This window comes from Canis lupus, chromosome 5 (assembly GCF_048164855.1).
Source record: "Canis lupus baileyi chromosome 5, mCanLup2.hap1, whole genome shotgun sequence".
Classification (NCBI taxonomy): domain Eukaryota; kingdom Metazoa; phylum Chordata; class Mammalia; order Carnivora; family Canidae; genus Canis; species Canis lupus.
The window spans coordinates 81,740,886-81,760,850 of record NC_132842.1 but is presented as its reverse complement, the minus strand read 5'-3'; the positions used below and the strand labels follow the sequence as shown (position 1 = coordinate 81,760,850).

At 53.7% G+C, this 19,965-nt stretch overlaps 1 protein-coding gene and 1 long non-coding RNA gene across 2 annotated transcripts in view; one reads left to right on the top strand and one right to left on the bottom strand.

The window, feature by feature from the left end:
* Window positions 1-208: 208 nt before the first annotated feature.
* PADI1 (peptidyl arginine deiminase 1) overlaps window positions 209-19,965 on the top strand; it is a 41,138-nt gene continuing 21,381 nt past the window's right edge. Inside the window, exon 1 of the mRNA XM_072828171.1 lies at window positions 209-376. Coding sequence (XP_072684272.1) covers window positions 285-376 — 92 coding nt within the window. The 5' untranslated portion in view covers window positions 209-284. The remainder of the gene's footprint in view (window positions 377-19,965) is intronic.
* Window positions 7,753-10,253, bottom strand: LOC140634362 (uncharacterized). The gene is made up of 2 exons (XR_012031877.1): window positions 10,041-10,253; window positions 7,753-8,800 (listed from the first exon to the last, which is right to left on the bottom strand). It is a non-coding gene; the product is annotated as an uncharacterized lncRNA (long non-coding RNA).

Sequence of the window (19,965 nt, the reverse complement as noted above, 5' to 3'; positions counted from 1 at the left end):
CCCTGGGGACCCCTGCCGAAGCCCCCATTTCCCATCCCTCTGGGAGACCCGAGGTGCCTCCTCCCCTGGCCTCCTGGATTGACAGGCCTGAGTGAGAGGGCTGGGCGGGGAGCCAGGAGGTGGGGACTCCGGCTCAGGCAGCTAATCAGGTCACAGGGTGAAATTAAAAGGGAGGAGGAAAGCTCCGACCCGTCAGAAGGCAAGCTCCTTCCTGGCGCGACTTGGTGCCCAGGAGAGGAGCCGGGGCCATAGGAAGTGCAGAGGCCGGCGGCCAGGGGCACGGGATGGCCCCGCAGAGGTCTGTGCGGCTGTCCCTGAAGAAGCCCACCTACGCCGTGTGTGTGGTGGGGGTCGAGACGTCTGTGGACGTTCACAGGTGAGAGCTGAGAGGTACCCACCTGGCTGCAGAGGGCTGGGCCACCGGGGAGGACCCCAAGGCCACGGGGTGGTCGCCCGGTGGACAAATCGAACGTGCTGGTAGGAGATGGTTCTGACGGCAGGGCAGGTGGAGTGGGATGGAGAACTGGGGCTAAGGTTTCAGGCCCATCTTGGGGTTCCATCTCCTGGGCACCGGGGTCAGGTCTTTGGCCTCGAGGCCCCTGGATAAAGGTTCTAGCTCTGAGCCCTGGGCTCTGCGTTCTGACGTCAGCATGGGACTTGGGTGCAACACCAGAACGAACTGGTGCTCGAGACAGGGAGCGGGACTGGGCCACCCTGAATTTCTCCCTCTGCCTCTTGCCAACGACCCATCTGTCTGAGGTGGAGAGGTGTGAGGTGTGTGGCAGCTCGATCCTTGGAGGCCCGCCAGGGTGATTGGGATCAGGAGGGAGTGTCAGAGGGATGATTCAAGGAGTTAATAAAAGACAAGAACCTAGAATAAGACCCGGTCTCATGTTTGCCACCGTGATGACGATGGTGCTGGTGGCGATGGTAGCCCTGGTGACATCTTAAGGGCCCCAGAAGAATCGGCTTCTCCCTTTGGCCTGAGTCCTCTCTGTCCTGGCTCTGCCCAGATGGGGGCCCAGGGAGCTGGACTTGGGGGGTCTTGGGCAGCCTTTCCAGCTCTGACACTGTCTATGGACTCCATCCCTGCTGGATCAGATGGGGCTGGAGCCTCTGCAGATAAGGGGCTCAGGGTGGAGGCCCCCCTCTCCGAGGAGGTGGGGGCTGGGGAGACTGGGCTCTCGCTGCACTCCTGGATCTCAGGTGCTGTGCTGTCCCAGTCTGGCTAGTGAATGCAGGGCCTGACTTCCCACTTGGCCTCAGGTGAGCCTGTGTCCCGGAAGCCCTCCTGACCCCTCTGACAGTGGCCTGCGGCCCCAGGGACAGGGCTGAGGAGGGGGAGCCAGGATGCATGGAGGCCGGACCTCGGCTCTGAGTCCTGTCGGAAGCCCTGGTGTGGGGCTGCTTCTCTGGGACCAGCCTAGACCTTATTTTCTCCTGTCCCTTCAACGTAGCGTTTCCCAGGCTTAGCAAATGGGAAACCAGGGTGCCCAGTTAAGTACGCTTTTGAGAGAGACAACAAAGAATTATTCCAGCATATTGTCTGGGTCATCCTTATGTTTTTAAAAACTGCTGCTTAGCTGAAATTCATATTTAGCTGGGCCTCCAGCTTTGTCTGGCCACCCTGCTTTCACACCAAGGGCAAGGAAGGGGTGGCTAGTGGGCGCCCACGGTCCGATTCCGGACCTTTGCTCTCATCCCCAGGGGATGGTCATCCAGGCCTCTACTCTCATCCCCAGGGGACGGTCATCCAGGCCTCTACTCTCATCCCCAGGGGATGGTCATCCAGGCCTCTGCTCTCATCCCCAGGGGAAGGTCATTTCAGAAACTTAGGCCTACATGGTGCGGCTGACTAAGGCCAGAAGCATTTTACTGGGAGCCCGGAGACACGGGTTCTGGTCCTGGCTCTACTGCTGACTTGCTGTCTGGCGTGGGCCAAGTCACTGGCCCTTTGCTGGGCCTCCTCCCTTATCTGAGTCCCAAGAGGGTGAGCTAAGTCCCCTCCCTCTTGGGGAGGTCAAGCACCAGATTCTGAGCTGGACAGACTTGGTTTGTCATCCTAGCTCCATTCGTGGCTGTATGCCCCGGGCAAGCCGCTGCCCTTCTCTGAGCTGTGGCTTCCTCAGCTGACAATAGCACGGACCTCCACGGGGCAGGGTGGGGAGTAAATGAGACCCTGGCTGTGTAGGGCCCCTGGAAGGCAGAGACGGTGCTCACAGCTCCGACAGCTCTGTGGGTTCCCTGTTCTCTGGTCCCTTTTCCTCCCATCACGTCTCAGAAGGTCAGAGGAACAGAGGACAGATCGGGCTGGGTGTGGTGGGAACAGAGGGCTGTGCTGTCTGGGAATCCCTTTGGGATCACCAAGCACCTCAGCATCTTCAGATTCGGGCCCTGGCCCAGCCATGGAGCATGAGGAAGCTGCCTGGGTCAGCCACAGCTGCTGTGCTCTGGTTGACCCTGGGAGGGGGCGCTACTTCAGTGCTATTTCTGAGTGAGCACTTTATTTTGTTTTATTCTATTCTATGCTATTTTTTAAAGATTTTATTTATTTATTTATGAGAGACACAGAGAGAGAGAGAGAGAGAAAGAGGCAGAGGGAGAAGCAGGCTCCATGCAGGGAGCCCGACGTGGGACTTGATCCCAGGACTCCAGGATCAGGCCCTGGGCTGAAGGCGGTGCTAAACCGCTGAGCCGCCCGGGCTGCCCTATTCTATTCTATTTTAAACACGGGGCTTGAACCCATGACCATGAGATCAAGACCTGAGCCAACTGAGCCACCCAGGCGCCCCCTGAGTGAGCATTTTGAGAGATCCCCACCCAACAGCCCTTGAGGACCCTTCACGCTGGGCATTGGTCTTGACTAGGGATGTAGCCACGGAGGGTCTCTAGAAAATAAAGCTTTAATCTGCAGCAGTTTGGTTTAAGAGTAGATGTAAGGAAGAACTTCCCAGCCATCTGGTCTGGGATGGGTAGAGAAAGAGGCATGAAATTATCAGCCTGGGAAGGTTTGAAGAGAGCCTAAAGGTCACCCAGGGCCTGGGTTGCACATGATGATCAGTGTGGGGCCTCTCCACCCCCATTGCCACGAGTCTGGCTCCAGCTGAGACCAAGCAGGGGTCTCTACTTAGCTTTTGCTGGTAAAAGTGGGGGAGTACCCCGCCCCTGCACCGAAGAGGTGGTTTGTGGGTCACCTGAGCTGCCGGGAGGCCAAGCCCCCCAGGAGGGCCAGTGGGTGGGCATGCGGGGTGACATCATGGGGAGTGATGAACTCCCCTGGTGCTGTGTGCACTGTGTGGAGCAATGTTTGTCTTTGGGGTAACTGTGTGCCCCAGCCCCGGGAACCTTTGGAAAACGCCCGACTCTGGGTGTGCTAAGATTCTACACCATCCCCTCACTCCATGGCCTAACTCACCATCCTGACCTGTCACCCCAGCGCGCTGGCTCTCCATCCTGACCCTCCCGGTCTGGTCAGACTGCTCTGGTTGTCCCTGCCCGTGCTTGGAGGTGGCCCCCAGAGGATGCACGCCAAAGAAGAGGGGGTGGGCGGTGTGGGGGGGAATCGATTCGTGGTGCAGTCTCACCCCCTTTGTCTGCCCAGAGGCCAGAATCAGAGCTCCAGGCCAGAGGCGGTAATGAATGTTTACTCCCTGGCCAGGACGAGAAGGCTGGCTGGGTGGGGGACACAGACATCCTCCCGGGTCCCAACCCAGCCTCCCCCAGTTCTGCAAAGCATCAGGGCAAAATAGAGTCTTCAGATCAGGCTGGCGGAGTTCGGGTGCCCAGAGAGGAGGCCTCCGCAGGCCGCTGATGAGCCAGAGACTGGCCCCAGGCTGCTGCTTTTCCCTGGGCTGCTGTGTCTTTCCAAAACCCCGAAAATGCCAAAACAGAGTTATAAAACCTGTGGTGTGTATATTCTTAATGTTTACATTGAGTAAATTGATGCTTTTAACGTGCACAGAAGTACAATGAAGCATAATTGTGCTGCTCACGGGATAATGACAGGGTTGTGGAGACGCTAATTCGTATGACGGACAGGCCTCAAGAGCCGGGCTGGACCTGGGCTGAAGGGCCGGGTGAGGACCGTGTCTCGGCCCGGCTCCCTCCTGGGCCACACCGCATTCCTTCATTAGAAGTAATGTCACAGTTTAGACGTGAGGTGCTTGGAGACTTCGGGGCTTCCCTACGCCGCGCGGGTGGCGATCCATGTAGAGTGTGGACACGGGCCGTGGAGTGTGTGCTCTCGGGACGGGAAGCGTTGGCATCGGGTGGTCCTCCGAGGTCAGCCGCTCCTCCATCCTGCAGGCGTCCCTGCCTCCCTGGTCCGCCTGGCCACCTGCCATTTGAGACCACGGGCCCTCCCCTCCCTGCCACTCCCATCATCTCTGGTCTTTGAACCCAGCCTCATTCTGCGCCTTCGGTTTTCCTTCCTGCCGCCCTCACTGCCAGCCCCCAGCTGCCCCTTCTCCGCCCAGTCCCTGCCCTTCCTCGCTGGGGGGCCGACCAGCCGGGGACCCTGAGAGAGCGCTCGAGATGCCAGGAATGGGAGGGTGGCTCACATGTGACGTGGATTCCTCTCGACCCCAAAACGCTCTCCGTCTGACATGTCCTCAGCTTCGCGCCCTCCAGAGAGGCTTCCACTCCCTTCTTGGTGGCTGCTGAGCAGCTGTTTAGCTCTGCCAAGGGGTCCTGAGGCTTGCAGATGTTGTGGGCGGAATGTGGGGCTAGAAGGAACTGGCAAGTGGCCCCTGGGTGCCTCAGTTGGTTGGGCATCCGACTCTTGGTCTCGGCTCAGGTCGAGATCTCAACATTGTGGGGCCGAGCCTCATGTCGGGCGTGCCATCTACTTGGCATTCTCTCTCCCTCTCCCTCTGCCCTCTCTCTCTCTCCTTCCCTTTAAAATAAATAAATAAGTAAATATGTGAATCTTTTAAAATAGAGAAAGAAAGAAAGAAAGAGCTGGCAAATTCCTCCCCAGCTATGGGGGGAGCCCAGGAGGTGGGCCTCAGCTGTGGGCCTGGACGGGCGCCCTGCAGACAGCACGAGGGAGCTGGGACCATCTGGGAGCTCTTGACGGGGGCCTGCCCTCTCCGGAGGTCGGGCACTGTGTTCGGGCCTCCAAATGGCCCGGGGAGGCCAGTCACCCGCACTGGAGTCCACGGCCACGTGGGGCCCTGAAGGTGCTCCAGCCACGGCTGTGAGCCCGCCCGCCCCCGCCGGGGTCCCGGGCACCACGCTGGGACGGGTGGGCTAAGGCAGGGCTGGTTGGACCCCGTGGCGGGTACAGCTGGTGCGTCTGCTGGGCCCGGGCGAGGACTGGGAAGGCAGGCGGGTTCCATCCTCCCCGGGCACCGAGGGGGAACTCTGTGGCGCTGGGACCATCTGGGAGTCAACGCAGCACCCGCTGCTGAGAACAGGGTGGCTGGTAGTCACGACCTCTGGGTGGGGCTCAGGCTTAGACTTGCAGGCTGTGTGACCTCGGGCCCGTGGCTTAGCCTCGCTGTGGCTGCTCCGCCCACGAGAGGTGGGGATAACATTGCTTGTTGTTCATACCTGTGGCTTTGGCCCCCATTTTACAGACGAGGAATTTCATAAGGCACGAAATGCATACGCACGGGCATGCATGGTGACCCCACGGGGAGAGGGAAGGAGTGACTCATGGGTGACTTCCCATCCACAGCTCTGGGCTCGCGCTCTCTCCGTCTGTCTCTCTTGCTCGTGCGCACGGAGAGGTTCTCGTCCCCAGCCCCTGCGTGCCTCTGCTGGGGAGGCCTGGCGCTGAGACTGGCACCCCCCGGCCCAGCCCCCACTCCCAGGAAGGCAGGGGGTCCCAGGAAGGCCTGCCCCGGGTGCGCCCTCCTTCCTTCCAGGCCCTGGGCGTGCCCCTCCGTGAGCAATGACAGGGCACAGGTTACCCACGATTGTAATCTCTGGGAAGGAAGGGAAGAAAGAGGGAGAGAGCACAGCCCTGCCCTGCGCCCTTCCAGGTTGAGGCGAGAATGTGTGCCCGTGATGGGGAGTCTGCAAGGTGCCAGCCGTTTGCCCTCCCCTGACCTCTGTCAGCCGCAGCCAGCACCCCGGGGAGGCCCAGGGAGAAAGCCGCACCGGGGTGGGGAAGCTGGGGGACCTTCTGCGGCCTTTGCCCCATGGTGGTCACTTAGCAGATGCCTCTGCACACCTGCCCTGTGTGCAGCTCCGTGCTGGGCTCGGCACTCGGCGGGGACACGGCCCAGTCCTGCCCGTCACGGGCTCCTGTCACAGTCTGGGAGCCAAAAGGACTTCAGGATGCGGATGTTCCCAACCCACATGTTAGTGAAGGGAGGTACGGGGCTCCTCTTATCCACCAGCCCTCGCACCAGCACCTGCTCGCTCCCCAAGCCCTGGCGACCGCAGGGACAGGGGTGACACCGTAGCAAGTGCTCACTGCCTTATCCCGATGAAGTGTCACAACAAACCTGTGCGGTACAGACATCTCAAATGATCCCCAAATGGCAGTTGAAGAAAGTGAGACGTAGAGAGGTCAAGGGACTTGTCCAAAGGCACGCAGCCCACGAAAGGCTGGAGCTGGGATTTGAACCCAGGTTTACTTCGACCCCCAAAGGCCTCATTATCCTTTTTTTTTAATTTTTTTTAAGGCCTCATTATCTGAGCATCTCTTCCGTTGCTGGGTCCGCTCGAGGGGTGGAGTGGGGTCAAGGCTGAGGTTGAGCTTTGGAGTCAGTCCCCGGTGGGGTCAAATCCCAGCTCTGTCACTCAGGTCCCCGTGTGTGGCCTCCCTTTGAATCTCAGTCTGTAAAATAGGGAGAGGAATATTTAACTTCCCTGCCCCGCAGGCAGGGCCCAGGCGATGGAATTGGAGTGGGATAGAAGTGCGGCGCAGACCGTGGTGTGGACTCGTCGAGGGCAGGGCCGGGGAGATTCCTCTCTGCTTTCACCGGACACACAGCAGGTGCTCGGGGAATGTGCGCTGAGGCCGAGCGGCCAGTGGCACTAACCGGACGCTCCATGTGCCCCTGCGGGGTGATGCCCCTTAGGATGGGAGCCTGCAGGGGGCTGGTCGGCCCGCTGGGACTGTCGGCCACGGCGGGTCTGGGCCCCCAGCAGAAGCACCCCCAGGGCTGGCCGCTCCAGAGAGGACCCGCCGGCTGGCATTCCTTGTGGCTTCAGTCCAGAAAACTCCAAGTCTAGGACATTGGGAGGTGGCACCTTGGGGGCATCCAGTGGGCAGGTGTCCGGTCAGGTGTGAGGGTGGCTATCGGCTCAGCCGGGCCAGGCAGCTCAAGGGCTGCCCACTGGCTCACTCCTCAGCTCTTCCATCTGATTCTACATCATTCTCTTCTCCTGCCTTTGCCTTTGCCCAGCACGGTGCCCTGGGCAGCCCTCCAGGGCACACGAGTCCTTTGCCACCCTGTCCCATCCCCACCCACCCAGCTGGAGGCCAAGTCAGCACCATCTGCCCTCCCTGCCCAGACCCTAGGCTGGGAAGAGGGGCCCCAGACCCCCAGCTCTATTCCCAGGGGCTGGTATGATGGAGGGCATGGGAGGGACTTCTCCACGACTATTGTGTTTCTCTTCTCCTCGGAGGCCAAGTGGTAAGTAAGGTGTGGCCTGCTGAACCCCCGTGGGAGGAGGCTTCCGGGAGCCAGGGTGCAGCTAAGCAAAGGAAAAGCTTTCCAATTACCTGAGCTGTCAAAACACAAAGGAGTGTGAGGTAGTGAGTTGTCTGTCACCGGAAGTATTCAAGCACAGCCCTTTTAAAAAATTTTTATTTATTTATTCATGAGAGACACAGAGAGAGGCAGAGACACAGGCAGAGGGAGAAGCAGGCTCCAGGACCCCGGGGTCACGCCCTGGGCTGAAGGCAGATGCTCCACCGCTGAGCCCCCCAGGCGCCCCTCAAGCACAGAGTCCTGCGGGGGGCAGCAGGCAGGCCAGGATGATCTCTGGGACCCTTCTCCGACCTGAGGCCTATGAACACCCTGCAGAGGACTCACTGTTTAGGGCAAGCAGGAGCCAGGAGGTCATGGGCGCTGGCTGCCCTCTTGCCCTGCACCGACCTCACCCCTGCAAAGTTCAGGTGCACGTGTGGCGAGGAAGGGACATGGCTTTCCTGACTCGGTGCCCCACACGCTGCCTTGGCCACCGCCTCCGTCCCCCACCCACTCCCAAGCAACCATGTTGAGGAGCTTGTGTTGCAAGGTTTCGACATTTTCCTTTTTCCTTCCTACATCTTCCCCACCTAACTCATCCTTCCGGTCCCCGCTGGGGGCACGCTCAGGGCACGCATGCTCCTTTTAACGTCAGCCAGGCCAGCACAAAATAGAAGACAAACCTGCTGCTCCCTCCTCCCTCTGCCAGCTGTGTGACCCTAGGAAAGTTACTTAACCTCTCTGGGATTTCTTCGTGGGTCAAATGAGGACAGCAACACATACCTGGGAGGGTGTGTGTAGATGAGATCATGGGTGTCAAAACCTGAGCACATGCCTGCAGCATACCCCTCCCCACTATTACCCCCGGGACACCCTGTGCTTACGCCTTATCAGGTGGGGGGGCACACACCTCGCCACAGCAGGTGGGCTGGGTTCTTGCTGACTTGAGATCCTCCGTCCCACCCTCTGCGCCTCCTTCTAGGAGATTCTCTAAGCATTGACTCTTCTCCTTGCAGCCTCTTTATGAGCCTGGCACACAGGTCCAGGCTGGGCACGGGGCGCAGGGATGCGCAGGACGAGTCAGCCAGGACGCTGCTCTGGGTGACACAGACGGATGGTGAAGGGGCCCCCAAGGAAGGTCTGAACCAGTGCTGTGGGAACACAGGGGACGCGGAGAGCTGGCCCGAGTGGGCTGGGCTGCTGGGGGTCCCGGGGACAGTAACCGTAACGGTGGCAGTGGCACTAATGCCTATGAAACTCCTACTGTGTGCCAAGGGCTTGAAATGCATCATCTCATGGGATCCCCCAACAGCCCTAGGAGGTAGCTCCCTGGGTTATGCCCCTTTCACAGAGGGGGGAAGTAGAGGCTCAGAGCAGTTGAGTGAGCGGGTTTGAGCCCACGCTCCACACAGAACGCGCACTTCCCTCCGTGGAAGAGGTGGCAGTTGAAGTGGGTCTTCAAGAATGCAGAAGGTTCCACTGCCCCCATCCGCATCCTCACCCCGTGCCCCTGCAGAGGCAGGAGAAGGGCTCTGGGAAGCAGGGCAAGGTGAGGGCACCCGCCGGTGGGCGTCAGCATGGACGTGATGACAAGGACACGATGACTGCATGCGTGGGAATGACGGAGACCCTCTCCTCTGAGGGGAGCTTTCACATGCTTTGTGTCACCTGCCTGTGAGGTTGGGGTGGGGCTGGGGGCTGCACCCAAGGGCGGCAAGCGGGCAGGTGTCACCTGGAGGCTCCTAGCCCACAGCCCCCCCCCCAGCAGCCCTTCATCCACGGCCCCCGCAGATCCGGGAGCCCGAGCCATGGGGAAGGCAGCGCGAGTCCCCCCTTCGAGGACCGGGCGGGTCGGGGGAGGCCGTCAAGGGAAGAGAATCTGAGCTGCAAGTGCCTGCCCCGCATAACCCATAAGCTGCCAGGCATGCGCACCAGCCGGAAGCCCCCTCCCAGGGTCCTCTCCTCCCCCCCCTCCTCTTCCCCTCCCCTTCCCCCTCCTCTGTCCCCTCCCCTCCCCCTCCCCTCTTCTCCCCCTACCCCCTCCTCTCCCCTCCTCTCCTCCTTCCTCTTCCCCCTTTCCCTCCTCTCCCCCCTTTCCCTCCTCTCCCCCCTTTCCTTCCTCTCCCCCCTTTCCTTCCTCTCTCCCCCTCCTCCCAGTCTGCAAAGCTCCCGCTGGAGTCCCCTCAGCTCTTTCACACCTTTTCCACCCTGAGCAGCGACCTAAGTGAAACCACCTGGGTGGCGGTGACAGACCAGGGAAGGCTGCGGGGAGCTGGGGGGGTGGGGGTGGGCTAGAGGGCGGGAGACACCTGCAAGGGTGGAGGCGGAGCCCTGGGCGTCCCTCCTGCCTGTCGCCCCCCCTCCCCGAGGCCCGGCCTCCGAGGGACTCACCTGGCACCTGCTGGCCCAGGACCCCAGGGATGGCAACAGCTGAGCAGGGGCACGGGCGGCGAAAAGCGGGCTGGGCTTGGAAGCCCCAGGGCATTTGTTCCCGCTCTGGCCCCTCTTCCTTTACCGTCGTTGTTATTACTGTTACTGTTATTTCTTACCCTAAATAGGGAGTCCGGAGCCAGGGCCGTGACTTGGAAATGTCACCTTTTGCCTGAAGCTGGGGATTGGCTGCACGGAGCCCCGCCCCCTCGAAAGGGCAGTGCCTGGGGCTGGCAGGTCCTGGCTGGGCGTCTCCACCTCCGTGGAGCTGGAGCCCCTCTGCCGTGGGTGCCACCGGCCCTCGGGGTGCGCGGGCAGAGGCCCTGGGGCCAGGGGGTCGGATTCTGGTCCAGCGCAGCCCCCCCCCCCCCGCTGCCCCCAGCCTGGCAGTCCCAGTTTCTGGCTTGCCCTGTCCTCATTGTTTGTGCCCCTGGTGGGTGCTGGGCACCAAACGGGGCGCTCAGGTGCCAGTAGCATTAGAGAGAGCAAAGTGGGGAATAAAATCCCTGCATTCCAGAGGGAGATGCAGGAGGGAAAGGCAATAAGCAAATACGTCAAAATAAGGAGACTGTGTCAGGTGGAAGGAAGCTGGCTCACGGGGGAGGGAGCCTGGGCCTCATGGTGTCTTCCTCTCACACTGTCCTAAATTGGGCAGAGAAGACCTCTCTGAGAAGGAAATGAGGGCCGGGGACCCAATGGATATCTACCAGCTGAACATTCTGAGCGAGGGGAACGGCAGGTGCAAAGGGCCTGAGGTGGGCGTGAGCTGGGCGCGCTGGAGGCAGAGCAAGGAGCTGGGGAGGGCGGAGAGGGGAGCCAAGTGGGCAGGAAGCCAGTTTGGCTCTGTGGAAGGCTGATGAGTGGGAGGGACAGCATAGGACTTTTTTTTTTTTTTTTTTTTAAAGAGGACCCTTCTACTGTTACATCCAGAACAGACTGAGGGCCACAGGAGTGCAGGCGGGAGACCAGCCTGTTGTAAAAATCCACGTGGAAGCAGTTGGTGCTCCGCCCCGGGGTGTGAGCCGTTGGGGAGGTGAGAGTGTCCGCTCTGGAGGCGACGTGAAGGTGGAGTCCTTAGGCTTTGCTGGGGCGCTGGGTGTGAGCGCGAGGGAGGGAGGGGACCCCAGGCTGAAGCCGAGGATGGAGTGGTTTAGATCACGCAGGGGTGGGGAAGTGGGAGTTTGGTTTGGGACACTTTAAATCAATCAATCAATGAATCAATATTGCTTTTTAGAGTAGAACTTCTTTTACTTTTTTTTAAAAAGATTTTTATTTATTTAGTCATGACAGAGAGAGAGAGAGAGGCAGAGACACAGGCAGGGGGACAAGCAGGCTCCATGCAGGGAGCCCGACGTGCGACTGGATCCCGGGTCTCCAGGATCAGGCCCTGGGCTGAAGGTGGCGCCAAATCGCTGAGCCACCTGGGCTGCCCTAGAACTTTTTTATTTTTATTTTTTTTAATTTATTTATTCATGATAGACATAGAGAGAGAGAGAGAGGCAGAGACACAGGAGGAGGGAGAAGCAGGCTCCATGCTGGGAGCCCAACATGGGACTCGATCCCGGGACTCCAGGATCGCGCCCTGGGCCAAAGGCAGGTGCTAAACCGCTGAGCCACCCAGGGATCCCCCTAGAACTTAAAAAAAAAAAAATTATTCCAGTATCTGACATAGGGTGTTATACTAGTTTCAGGTGCACAATATAGTGATTTGGCAACTCAGCGCTTATCATTTTAAGTGTGCTCATTAATTCCCATCCTGCCCCCGGCCTCCCACCCCAACCTCCCCTCTGTTAGCCATCAGTTTGTTCTTTATAGTTAAGAATCTGATTTTTGGTTTGTCTCTTTTTTTCTTGTTCATTCGTTTTGTTTCTTAAATTCTACATATAACGGTAATGACGGGATATTTGTGTTTCTCTAACTTATTTCACTCAGCATTATACCTTCTAGATCCATCCATGTTGTTGCAAATGGCAAGATTTATTCTTTTTTATGGCTGTATAATATTCCATTGCGTATATAAAAATATATATTTATATACTATAAATATTGTATGCATATAGTATACGCATGTTTATACATGCATATTTATATATTTTTATGCATCTTTATACCACATATTTTTTATCCATTCATCTATCAACAGACACATGGGCTGCTTCCATAATTTGGCTATTGTCGATAAACTTAAGGGTGCATGTATCTTTTCAAATTAGTGTTTTCACATGACTTGGGTAAACACTCAGTAGGGGAATTACTGGATCATAGAGTAGTTCTATTTTTAATTTTTTGAGGAACCTCCATACTATTTTCCACAATGGCTGCACCGGTTTGCATTCCCAACAGTGCATGAAAGTTCTCTTTTCTCTGCATCCTCACCAACACTTGTTGTTTCTTGTGTTTTTGAGTTTAGCCATTCTGACAGGTGTGAGGTGATTCCTCATTGTGATTTTGATTTGCATCTCCCCAGTGATGAATGATGTCGAGCATCTTTTCATGTGTCTGTTGGCCATCTGGATGTCTTCTTTGGAGACATGTCTGTTCATGTCTTCTTGCCATTTTCAATTGAATTATTTGGGTTTTTTGGGTGTTGGGTTGTATCAGTTCTTTATATATTTTGGATATTGACTCTTTATTGGATATATCATTTGCAAATATCTTCTCCCATGCAGTAGGCTGCCTTTTTGTCTTGTTGATTGTTTCCTTCACTTTGCAGAAACTTTCTATTTTGATGTAGTCCCAATAGTTTATTTTTGCATTTGTTTCCCTTGCGTCAGGAGACATATCTAGAAAAATGTTGCTATGGCTGATATCAGAGAGATTACTGCCTATGTTCTCTTCTAGAGTTTTTATGGTTTCAGGGCTCACATTTAGGTCCTTAATTTATTCTGAGTTTATTTTTGTGTATGGTGTTAGAAAGTGATCCACTTTCATTCTTTTGCTGCCTAGTTTTCCCAATACCATTTTTTGAAGAGACTGTCTTTTTCCCAATGCATATTCTTGTCTCCTTTGTTGAAGATAATTGACCATATAATTGTAGGTTTATTTCTGGGTTTTCTATTCTGTTCCATTGATCTACATGTCTATTTTTGTGCCAGTATCATACTGTTTTGATTACTGTAGCTTGGTAGTGTATCTTGATATCTGGAATTATGATATCTCTAGTTTTGTTCTTCTTTTTCAAGATTGCTTTGGATAATTTGGGGTCTTTTGTAGTTCCATACAAATTTTAGGATTATTTTTTATAGTTCTGTGAAAAATGCTGTTGGTATTTTGATAGAGATTGCATTAAATCTTTAGAGATTTTTAAAAATTTTTTTTAATTTATGATAGTCACACACAGAGAGAGAGAGAGAGAGAGGCAGAGGCACAGGCAGAGGGAGAAGCAGGCTCCATGCACCGGGAGCCCGACGCGGGATTTGATCCCGGGTCTCCAGGATCATGCCCTGGGCCAAAGGCAGGCGCCAAACCGCTGCACCACCCAGGGATCCCCTAAATCTGTAGATTATTTTGAGTAGCAGGGACACTTTAACAATATTTGTTCTTCTAATCCATGAGCATGGAATATCTTTCCATTTGTTTGTGTGGTTTTCAATTTCTTTCATGTCTTATAGTTTTCAACATAAAGGTCTTTCACCTCCTTGAGTTTACTCCTAGGTATTTTATTATTTATAAAATAATATTTATTTATAAATTTATAAATAAAAGGTATTTTTATTTATGGTGGAATTATAAATGAGATTATTTTGTTAATTTCTATTTCTGCTACTTGATGTTTAGTGTATAGAAATGTGACAGATTTCTGTATATTGGTTTTGTATCCCGCGACCTTACTGAATTCACTTCTCAGTTCTAGTAGTTTTTTGGTGTAGTCTTTAGGGCTTTCTATATACGGTATCATGTCATCTGCAAATAGTGAGTTTATTCCTTACCAGTTTGGATATCTTTTATTTCTTTTTCTTGTCTAATTGCTGTAGCAAGGACTTCCAATACTATGTTAAATAACAGTGGTGAGAGTGGACATCCTGGTCTTGTTCCTGATCTTAGGGGAAAAGCTCTCAGTTTTTTACCATCGAGTATGATGTTAGCTGTGGACTTTTATTTAAGACTTAAAGGTATGTTCCCTCTAAACCTACTTTATTGAGAATTTTTAAAAAGTTATTTAAATTCAATTTGCCAACATATAGTATAACACCCAGTGCTCATCTTGTTGAGGATTTTTATCATGAAGGGATGTTGTGCTTTGTTGAATGCTTTTTCTCCATCTGCTGAAGTGATCATATGGTTTTTATCCTTCTTGTTATGTGATGTATCATGATGATTGATTTGCAAATATCGAACCACTCTTGTATCCCAGTAATAAATCCCACTTGATTGTGGTGAATAATTTTTTAGTGTATTTTTGCTAACATTTTGTTGAGGATTTTTGCATCTGTGTTCATGAGAGATATTGGCCTGTAGTTCTCTTTTTTGATGTCTTTATCTGGTTTTGGTATCAGGATCATGTCCTCATAGAATGAATTTGGAAGCTTTCTACCTCTCTGTTTTTTGGAATAGTTTGAGAAGAATAGGTATTAACTTTTCTTTAAACATTTGGTAGAATTCACCTGTGAAGCCATCTGGTCCTGGACTTTCATTTGTTGGGAGTTTTTTGATTACTGATTCAATTTCATTGCTGGTAATCAGTCTGTTCAAATTTTCTATTTCTTTCTGATTCAGTTTTGGTAGGTTGTATGTTTCAAGGAATATATTCATTTCTTCTAGGTTGTCCAATTTCTGACACGTCATTTTTCATAATATTGTCTTACAATCATTTGTATTTCTGTTGTGTCTGTTTATTTCTCCTCTTTTGTTTCTGATTTTGTTTATTTGAGTTCTCTCTCTTTCTCTTCGAGTCTGGCTAGAAGTTTATCAATTTTGTTTGATCTTTTTAAAGAACCAGCTCCTGGTTTCGTTGATCTGTTCTGTTGTTTTTTTAGTTTCTATTTCATTTATTTCTTCTCTGAGTTTTAGAATTTCCTTCCTTTTACTGGTTTTTAATTTTGTTTGTTGTTCTTTTTCTAGCTCGTTTAGGTGTAAGATTAGGTTGTTTGAGCTTTGCTTCTTGAGCTAGGCCTGTATTGGTTATAAACTTCCTTCTTAAAACAGCTTTTGCTGCATCCCAAAGATTTTGGACCACTTTCATTTTCATTTGTCTCCATGTATTTTTTATTTCCTCTTTGATTGCTTGTTTCATTGATCGAAACATTCATTGTTTAGTGGCATGTTATTTAACCTCCATATGTATTTGTGGTCTTTCTAGATTTTTTTCTTGTGGTCGACTTCTAGTTTCATAGTGTTGTAGTCAGAAAAGATGCATGGTATGACTTTAATCATTTTGAATTTTTTGAGACTTGTTCTGTGGCCTAATATGTGATCTTGATTCTGGAGAAAGTTCTGTCTGCACTTGAAATGAATGTGTACTCTGCTGTTTTAGGATGGAATGTTCTCTATGTTTCTGTTATATCCATCTGGTCCAACGTGTCACTCCAAGCCACTGTTTCCTTGTTAATTTTCTGTTTGGATGATCTGTCCACTGATGTAAGTGATATGTTAAAGTTTCCTACTATGATCGTATTACTGTCAATTACTTCCTTTATGTTTGTTATTAGCTAGTTTATGTATTTGGGTGCTCCCAGGTTGGGTGCATAAATATTTACAATTGTTATATCTTCTTGTTGGATTGTTCCCTTTATCATTATATATGGACATGTTAAATTTAAAGTGCCTGTTAGACACTCAAGGGAGATGTTCAAAAAGCAGTTAACTATATGGGTCTGGAGATGGAAAGTAAGGGTTCTAAGCATATCAACATGGTGATCATCATGGGGGTGGGTGTCACCAGACAAGAGAACTGAGCACCAGGTAGGCTCGAGCCAGCTGGGGCACACTTACAGGAGTGCATACTAGGTGACCGTGCCTGTTGCTTAGTGCTACTCCAATAATGCAGTCTGGAACTGGAGGGGAGGAAGCCACAGAATGGAATCACAGGCCCACTGGACCCACTGGTAGCTGGATCTGAGCTAAACCCATTGGTCACCTGACCACTGCAAGCCTCTACTCTGACTGGCAGATGGCCATGAAATGTGAGTCTCCTGCAATTAGCCTCAGTTCACAGCTCGTGTCCAATATAGCTGGAAAAGTCTGATTATTTCCTTTCCCCCAGTGCATAGTCACCTGGTAAAGATTGTGAATTCCTTTGGAGAAGGCTAGGGGCGAGGTGAACAGTACACATTTTTAGCAGTAGCGCAGGGTCCTTCCCTAACAGGACCCAATTCTCCATTTTTTTAGGAAGTTTATGAGCCTGTTGCCAAACACAGCCATGACAGTATTTAAAATTAAACTCTATGTGCTTACAATTCAATAAATTATGTTTAAAACAAAGGTAATAACTCAAAATGCACCACTTCCTTACTATTTTACTATACTCTACCATGATCTATGCTCTGAGGTCATTCACCTTTCTATGGTAGAAATTGTTATTTAGGGGGTGCTATTGTGCATTTCTTTGCGACTCTGAATTCAAAGACATTGCATCGGTAACTTGAAATTGACCATTGGTGGAAGTCTCTAGACCACAGAAATTGGCAAAGCCTACAAACCGGAACTCCATTTATTGTTTTATTGATGAAGGAAAGTAACGCAGATTAAATTTAAAAGTGTGTTACATTGTGATTAGCACAAAAAAGTGAGGTGTTTGTCCAGTATTACGTGGCTCAGCAAAGACGTTGCTAGTATCACCAATAGAGTGAGGCCAGTCTCCGTGGCTTCGCTTTCATTTTACTCTTGAACACAAATGAAAATATCAATCCACATTTATGTCACGTATCACATTTCATGACAACATATCTATTGGGGAAAGAATGAGCAGATTGGGATGCAACTCTGTTGGTGGAGCTGTGGTTGAATGGCCAGCATGGTTTGGCTGTGGTTGCGGGCGGCATTCTGTAAGAATTTGGGGGGGGATTTATGGGATTTACAAGTAATTTTACAATGAAGAGTCACATATATTGTACTATTGTTAATATTCTGTGTGCTACACATCATTGGCATCAGTAACATTAATAATAAACTTAAATATGCACTCGCCCCACAACTGGTAGTGGTTAACGGGGGGGCCAGCCTGCCCCTGCCTGGGCACTCTGCAGTTAAGAGGGCAGGGCAGCAAGGGAGAAGCCCAGGGGAGGAGAGGAGAGCCTGTGTCCCACAGGCCAAGTGAGAAGTGTTTCAAGGACGACAGCTGATCGTTTGGGTCCGAGGTCCCTGATGGATCTCAAGAGGAGGAAGACAAGGGACCTCTGGAACTGGCATGAGAGCGGTTTCATTGGCACAGAGAGGAGGAGACCCCGATTAGGGGCAGGTTATAGGGACAAGGGGAGACAGGATTGGGCAGCAAGCACACACAACTCCCGAGGCATTTTTCTGTAAAGGAAAGGAGCCAAAGAGACAAAGGTGTGGTGTCCAAGCTGTCACCCCCCACCTCTCCACCTCCGGTTGGGTGGATCATAGGCGAGAAACAGAGGGAGAGACAGGGCGGCCCAGTCCTGTCCCTGTCTTGGGTACCAGTTCATTCTGAGGCTGCACACAAGTTCCACCTGGATGTCGGAACGCACAGCCCAGACCCCAAAGCCTGGCCCCAGGACTTGGCTTATCTGCAACCTTGGGACCAAAGACCCCAGTGCCCAGGAGATGGAGTCCCAAGATGGGCCTGAGACCTTAGCCCCTCCCCACCAGGCTCTCCAGCCCCCACAAATGTTGTGAGGCTGCCAGGCAGTGGTAAGAGTCACTTGGGGTTGGCGGTCATGAATCTGAGTGGAATGAGCTGGCAGGTTAGCAGGTGGTATCGGTGGGCTGCTGGTGGCGGGTGCAGTTCTTGGTAATGACAGAGTCCGGGGTCTGTCCTGGGCGAGGGTGGCCGAGGCTGGATGGGGGCCAGGGTCGCCTGAAGAGGAGGAGGTCAAGCACCGGGGCGCCAGGGTGCTGGCCCATCACCCCCACGGCTACTGAAATAGGAAGTGGGGGCAGCAGCGCTGGAGCTGGTGGCAGGAGCCAGTCCCCTCCAGGAATGCGGGCAGAGGGACAATGCCATGGAAGTGACAGAGAGGAGCACACTGGGCTCCTGCTCATCTCGGGGCCCGGCGGTAGGGGAGGTGAGGGGGAAGTGGCCCCATTGGCAGGGCTGCAGGGGGGCCCCTGCCCACTGTGGGGTCAGGCTTCTGTTGTAGTGCGGAGGTCAGGGAAACACTCTGAGATGTGGTTGAGGCCATGGTGCAGGTGACAGCACGTGGGACTGTCCAGGAGTGGGGGCAGGTGGGAGATGGGGTCAGATGAGAGGGTGAGCGTCTGGGGTACTTGGGTTTCTAGGGTGACTAATGAAACCAGGATGAAGGGCAGGCAAGATAGGAATTCCTGAAGGTACCGGGCCCACAGGGATGCGGGGCCACGAGTGTGGGGTGGCGTGGGGGGGTCTTGCCAGTGGGCCCACAGGGCCCCAGCCCCTTCTCCACTCCGGCCGCATTTATAAAATGAGGATAATGATAACTGCCTTGCTGAGCCTCAGAGATCAGGTGCTGAGCAGGACTTGGGGTTGTTGTAACTCTGACCACTGACACCATTATCATCGGAGGCAGTCTGATGGGCACAGGTGACCGTGGTGGGGGTTACGGAGGGGTGACTGGTTACTCTAGAGGGTTCAATATCTCAGTGGGTCCTCAGGGGTCCAGGAAAAGATAGAGGCCGGAGGATACACCAGAGGACCCCTCTGGCCCAGCATCTTTGCAGTCAGGTGCATCTAGCAAGTGGGCATGACCTTAAGTGGTGGCCTTGAGGCTGGTGGCTGTCTGGGGAGCGGCAGGGGAGAGCCATGACAAATAGGGGAGGGAGAAGGACCGACATGTCAGTGCTGTTGTCCAACTGCCCCTCTAGGGTATGGGCTCCCCATGGGGGGCCTAGCTTGAGGGATAGGGAGGAGGGGGAGAAGGTGGGGGCAAGGCACAGCATTAAATGGGGTGCTGGAGGGTTTCACTGAGAAGCCTTGAAGAGGGTAAGGAATGAGCCTTGTGGATATCTGGGGGGAAGAGCTAGTGCAAAGGCCCTGAGGCAGGACAGACTGGGAACTGTGTGGAACAGCAAGGAGGTCAGTGTGGCTGGAGCAGAGTGGGCGGGGGGAGCTCTGTGAGGAGGAGAGGTCGGGAGGTGGCAGGGGCAGATCACAGGGGGCCCTGTAAGTCCCGTGAGGCCTTTGCCTTTTACTGAGTGACGGAACCACTGCTTTTGAGGCAAGGAACAATACAATTGGCTTCAGTGGGCCGTGTGCAGGGCAGGCTGGAGGGGGCACAGGTGGGTCCGGGGAGACCCCTGAGGAGCTGCCCAGCAATCGGGTGGCGGCGGTGGGGGTGGTGAGAGGTGGACAGCCGAGTGGGTTTCCTATCGGGTCAGGGAATTTGGAAGTCCAGAATGGGAAGGCTTGGGGTGGGGGTGGGGGTGGGGGTCCAGAGGTCTGCTGCCTCTGCTCCGGGAGCCTCAGGGACCGCTGACGGAGTGGGGGGTACATGCCGTGGGTTGGCCTCACACCCTGCTCCCTTTGTCTGTCTCATGTCCTGGGTACTGTGTGGGATCCAGCGAAAGGGCCCTGCGCCTAGGCTGAAGCCCCACGGCCAGTGCTCGGCTCCCACTCCTCGGGTTACAGATGGGGAGACTGAGGCCGGAGGACAGGACAGGTGCCCAGGGTGGGTCACATCGAGCAGGGAGGGAGCCCAGGCTGCCCGGTGCCCAGTCGGCCGGTCTCCTGGCCGGGGGCAGGCCCCTCCCGCTCCCCTGCCCAGCTATTGGGGGTGCCGCTGTGGGGTCT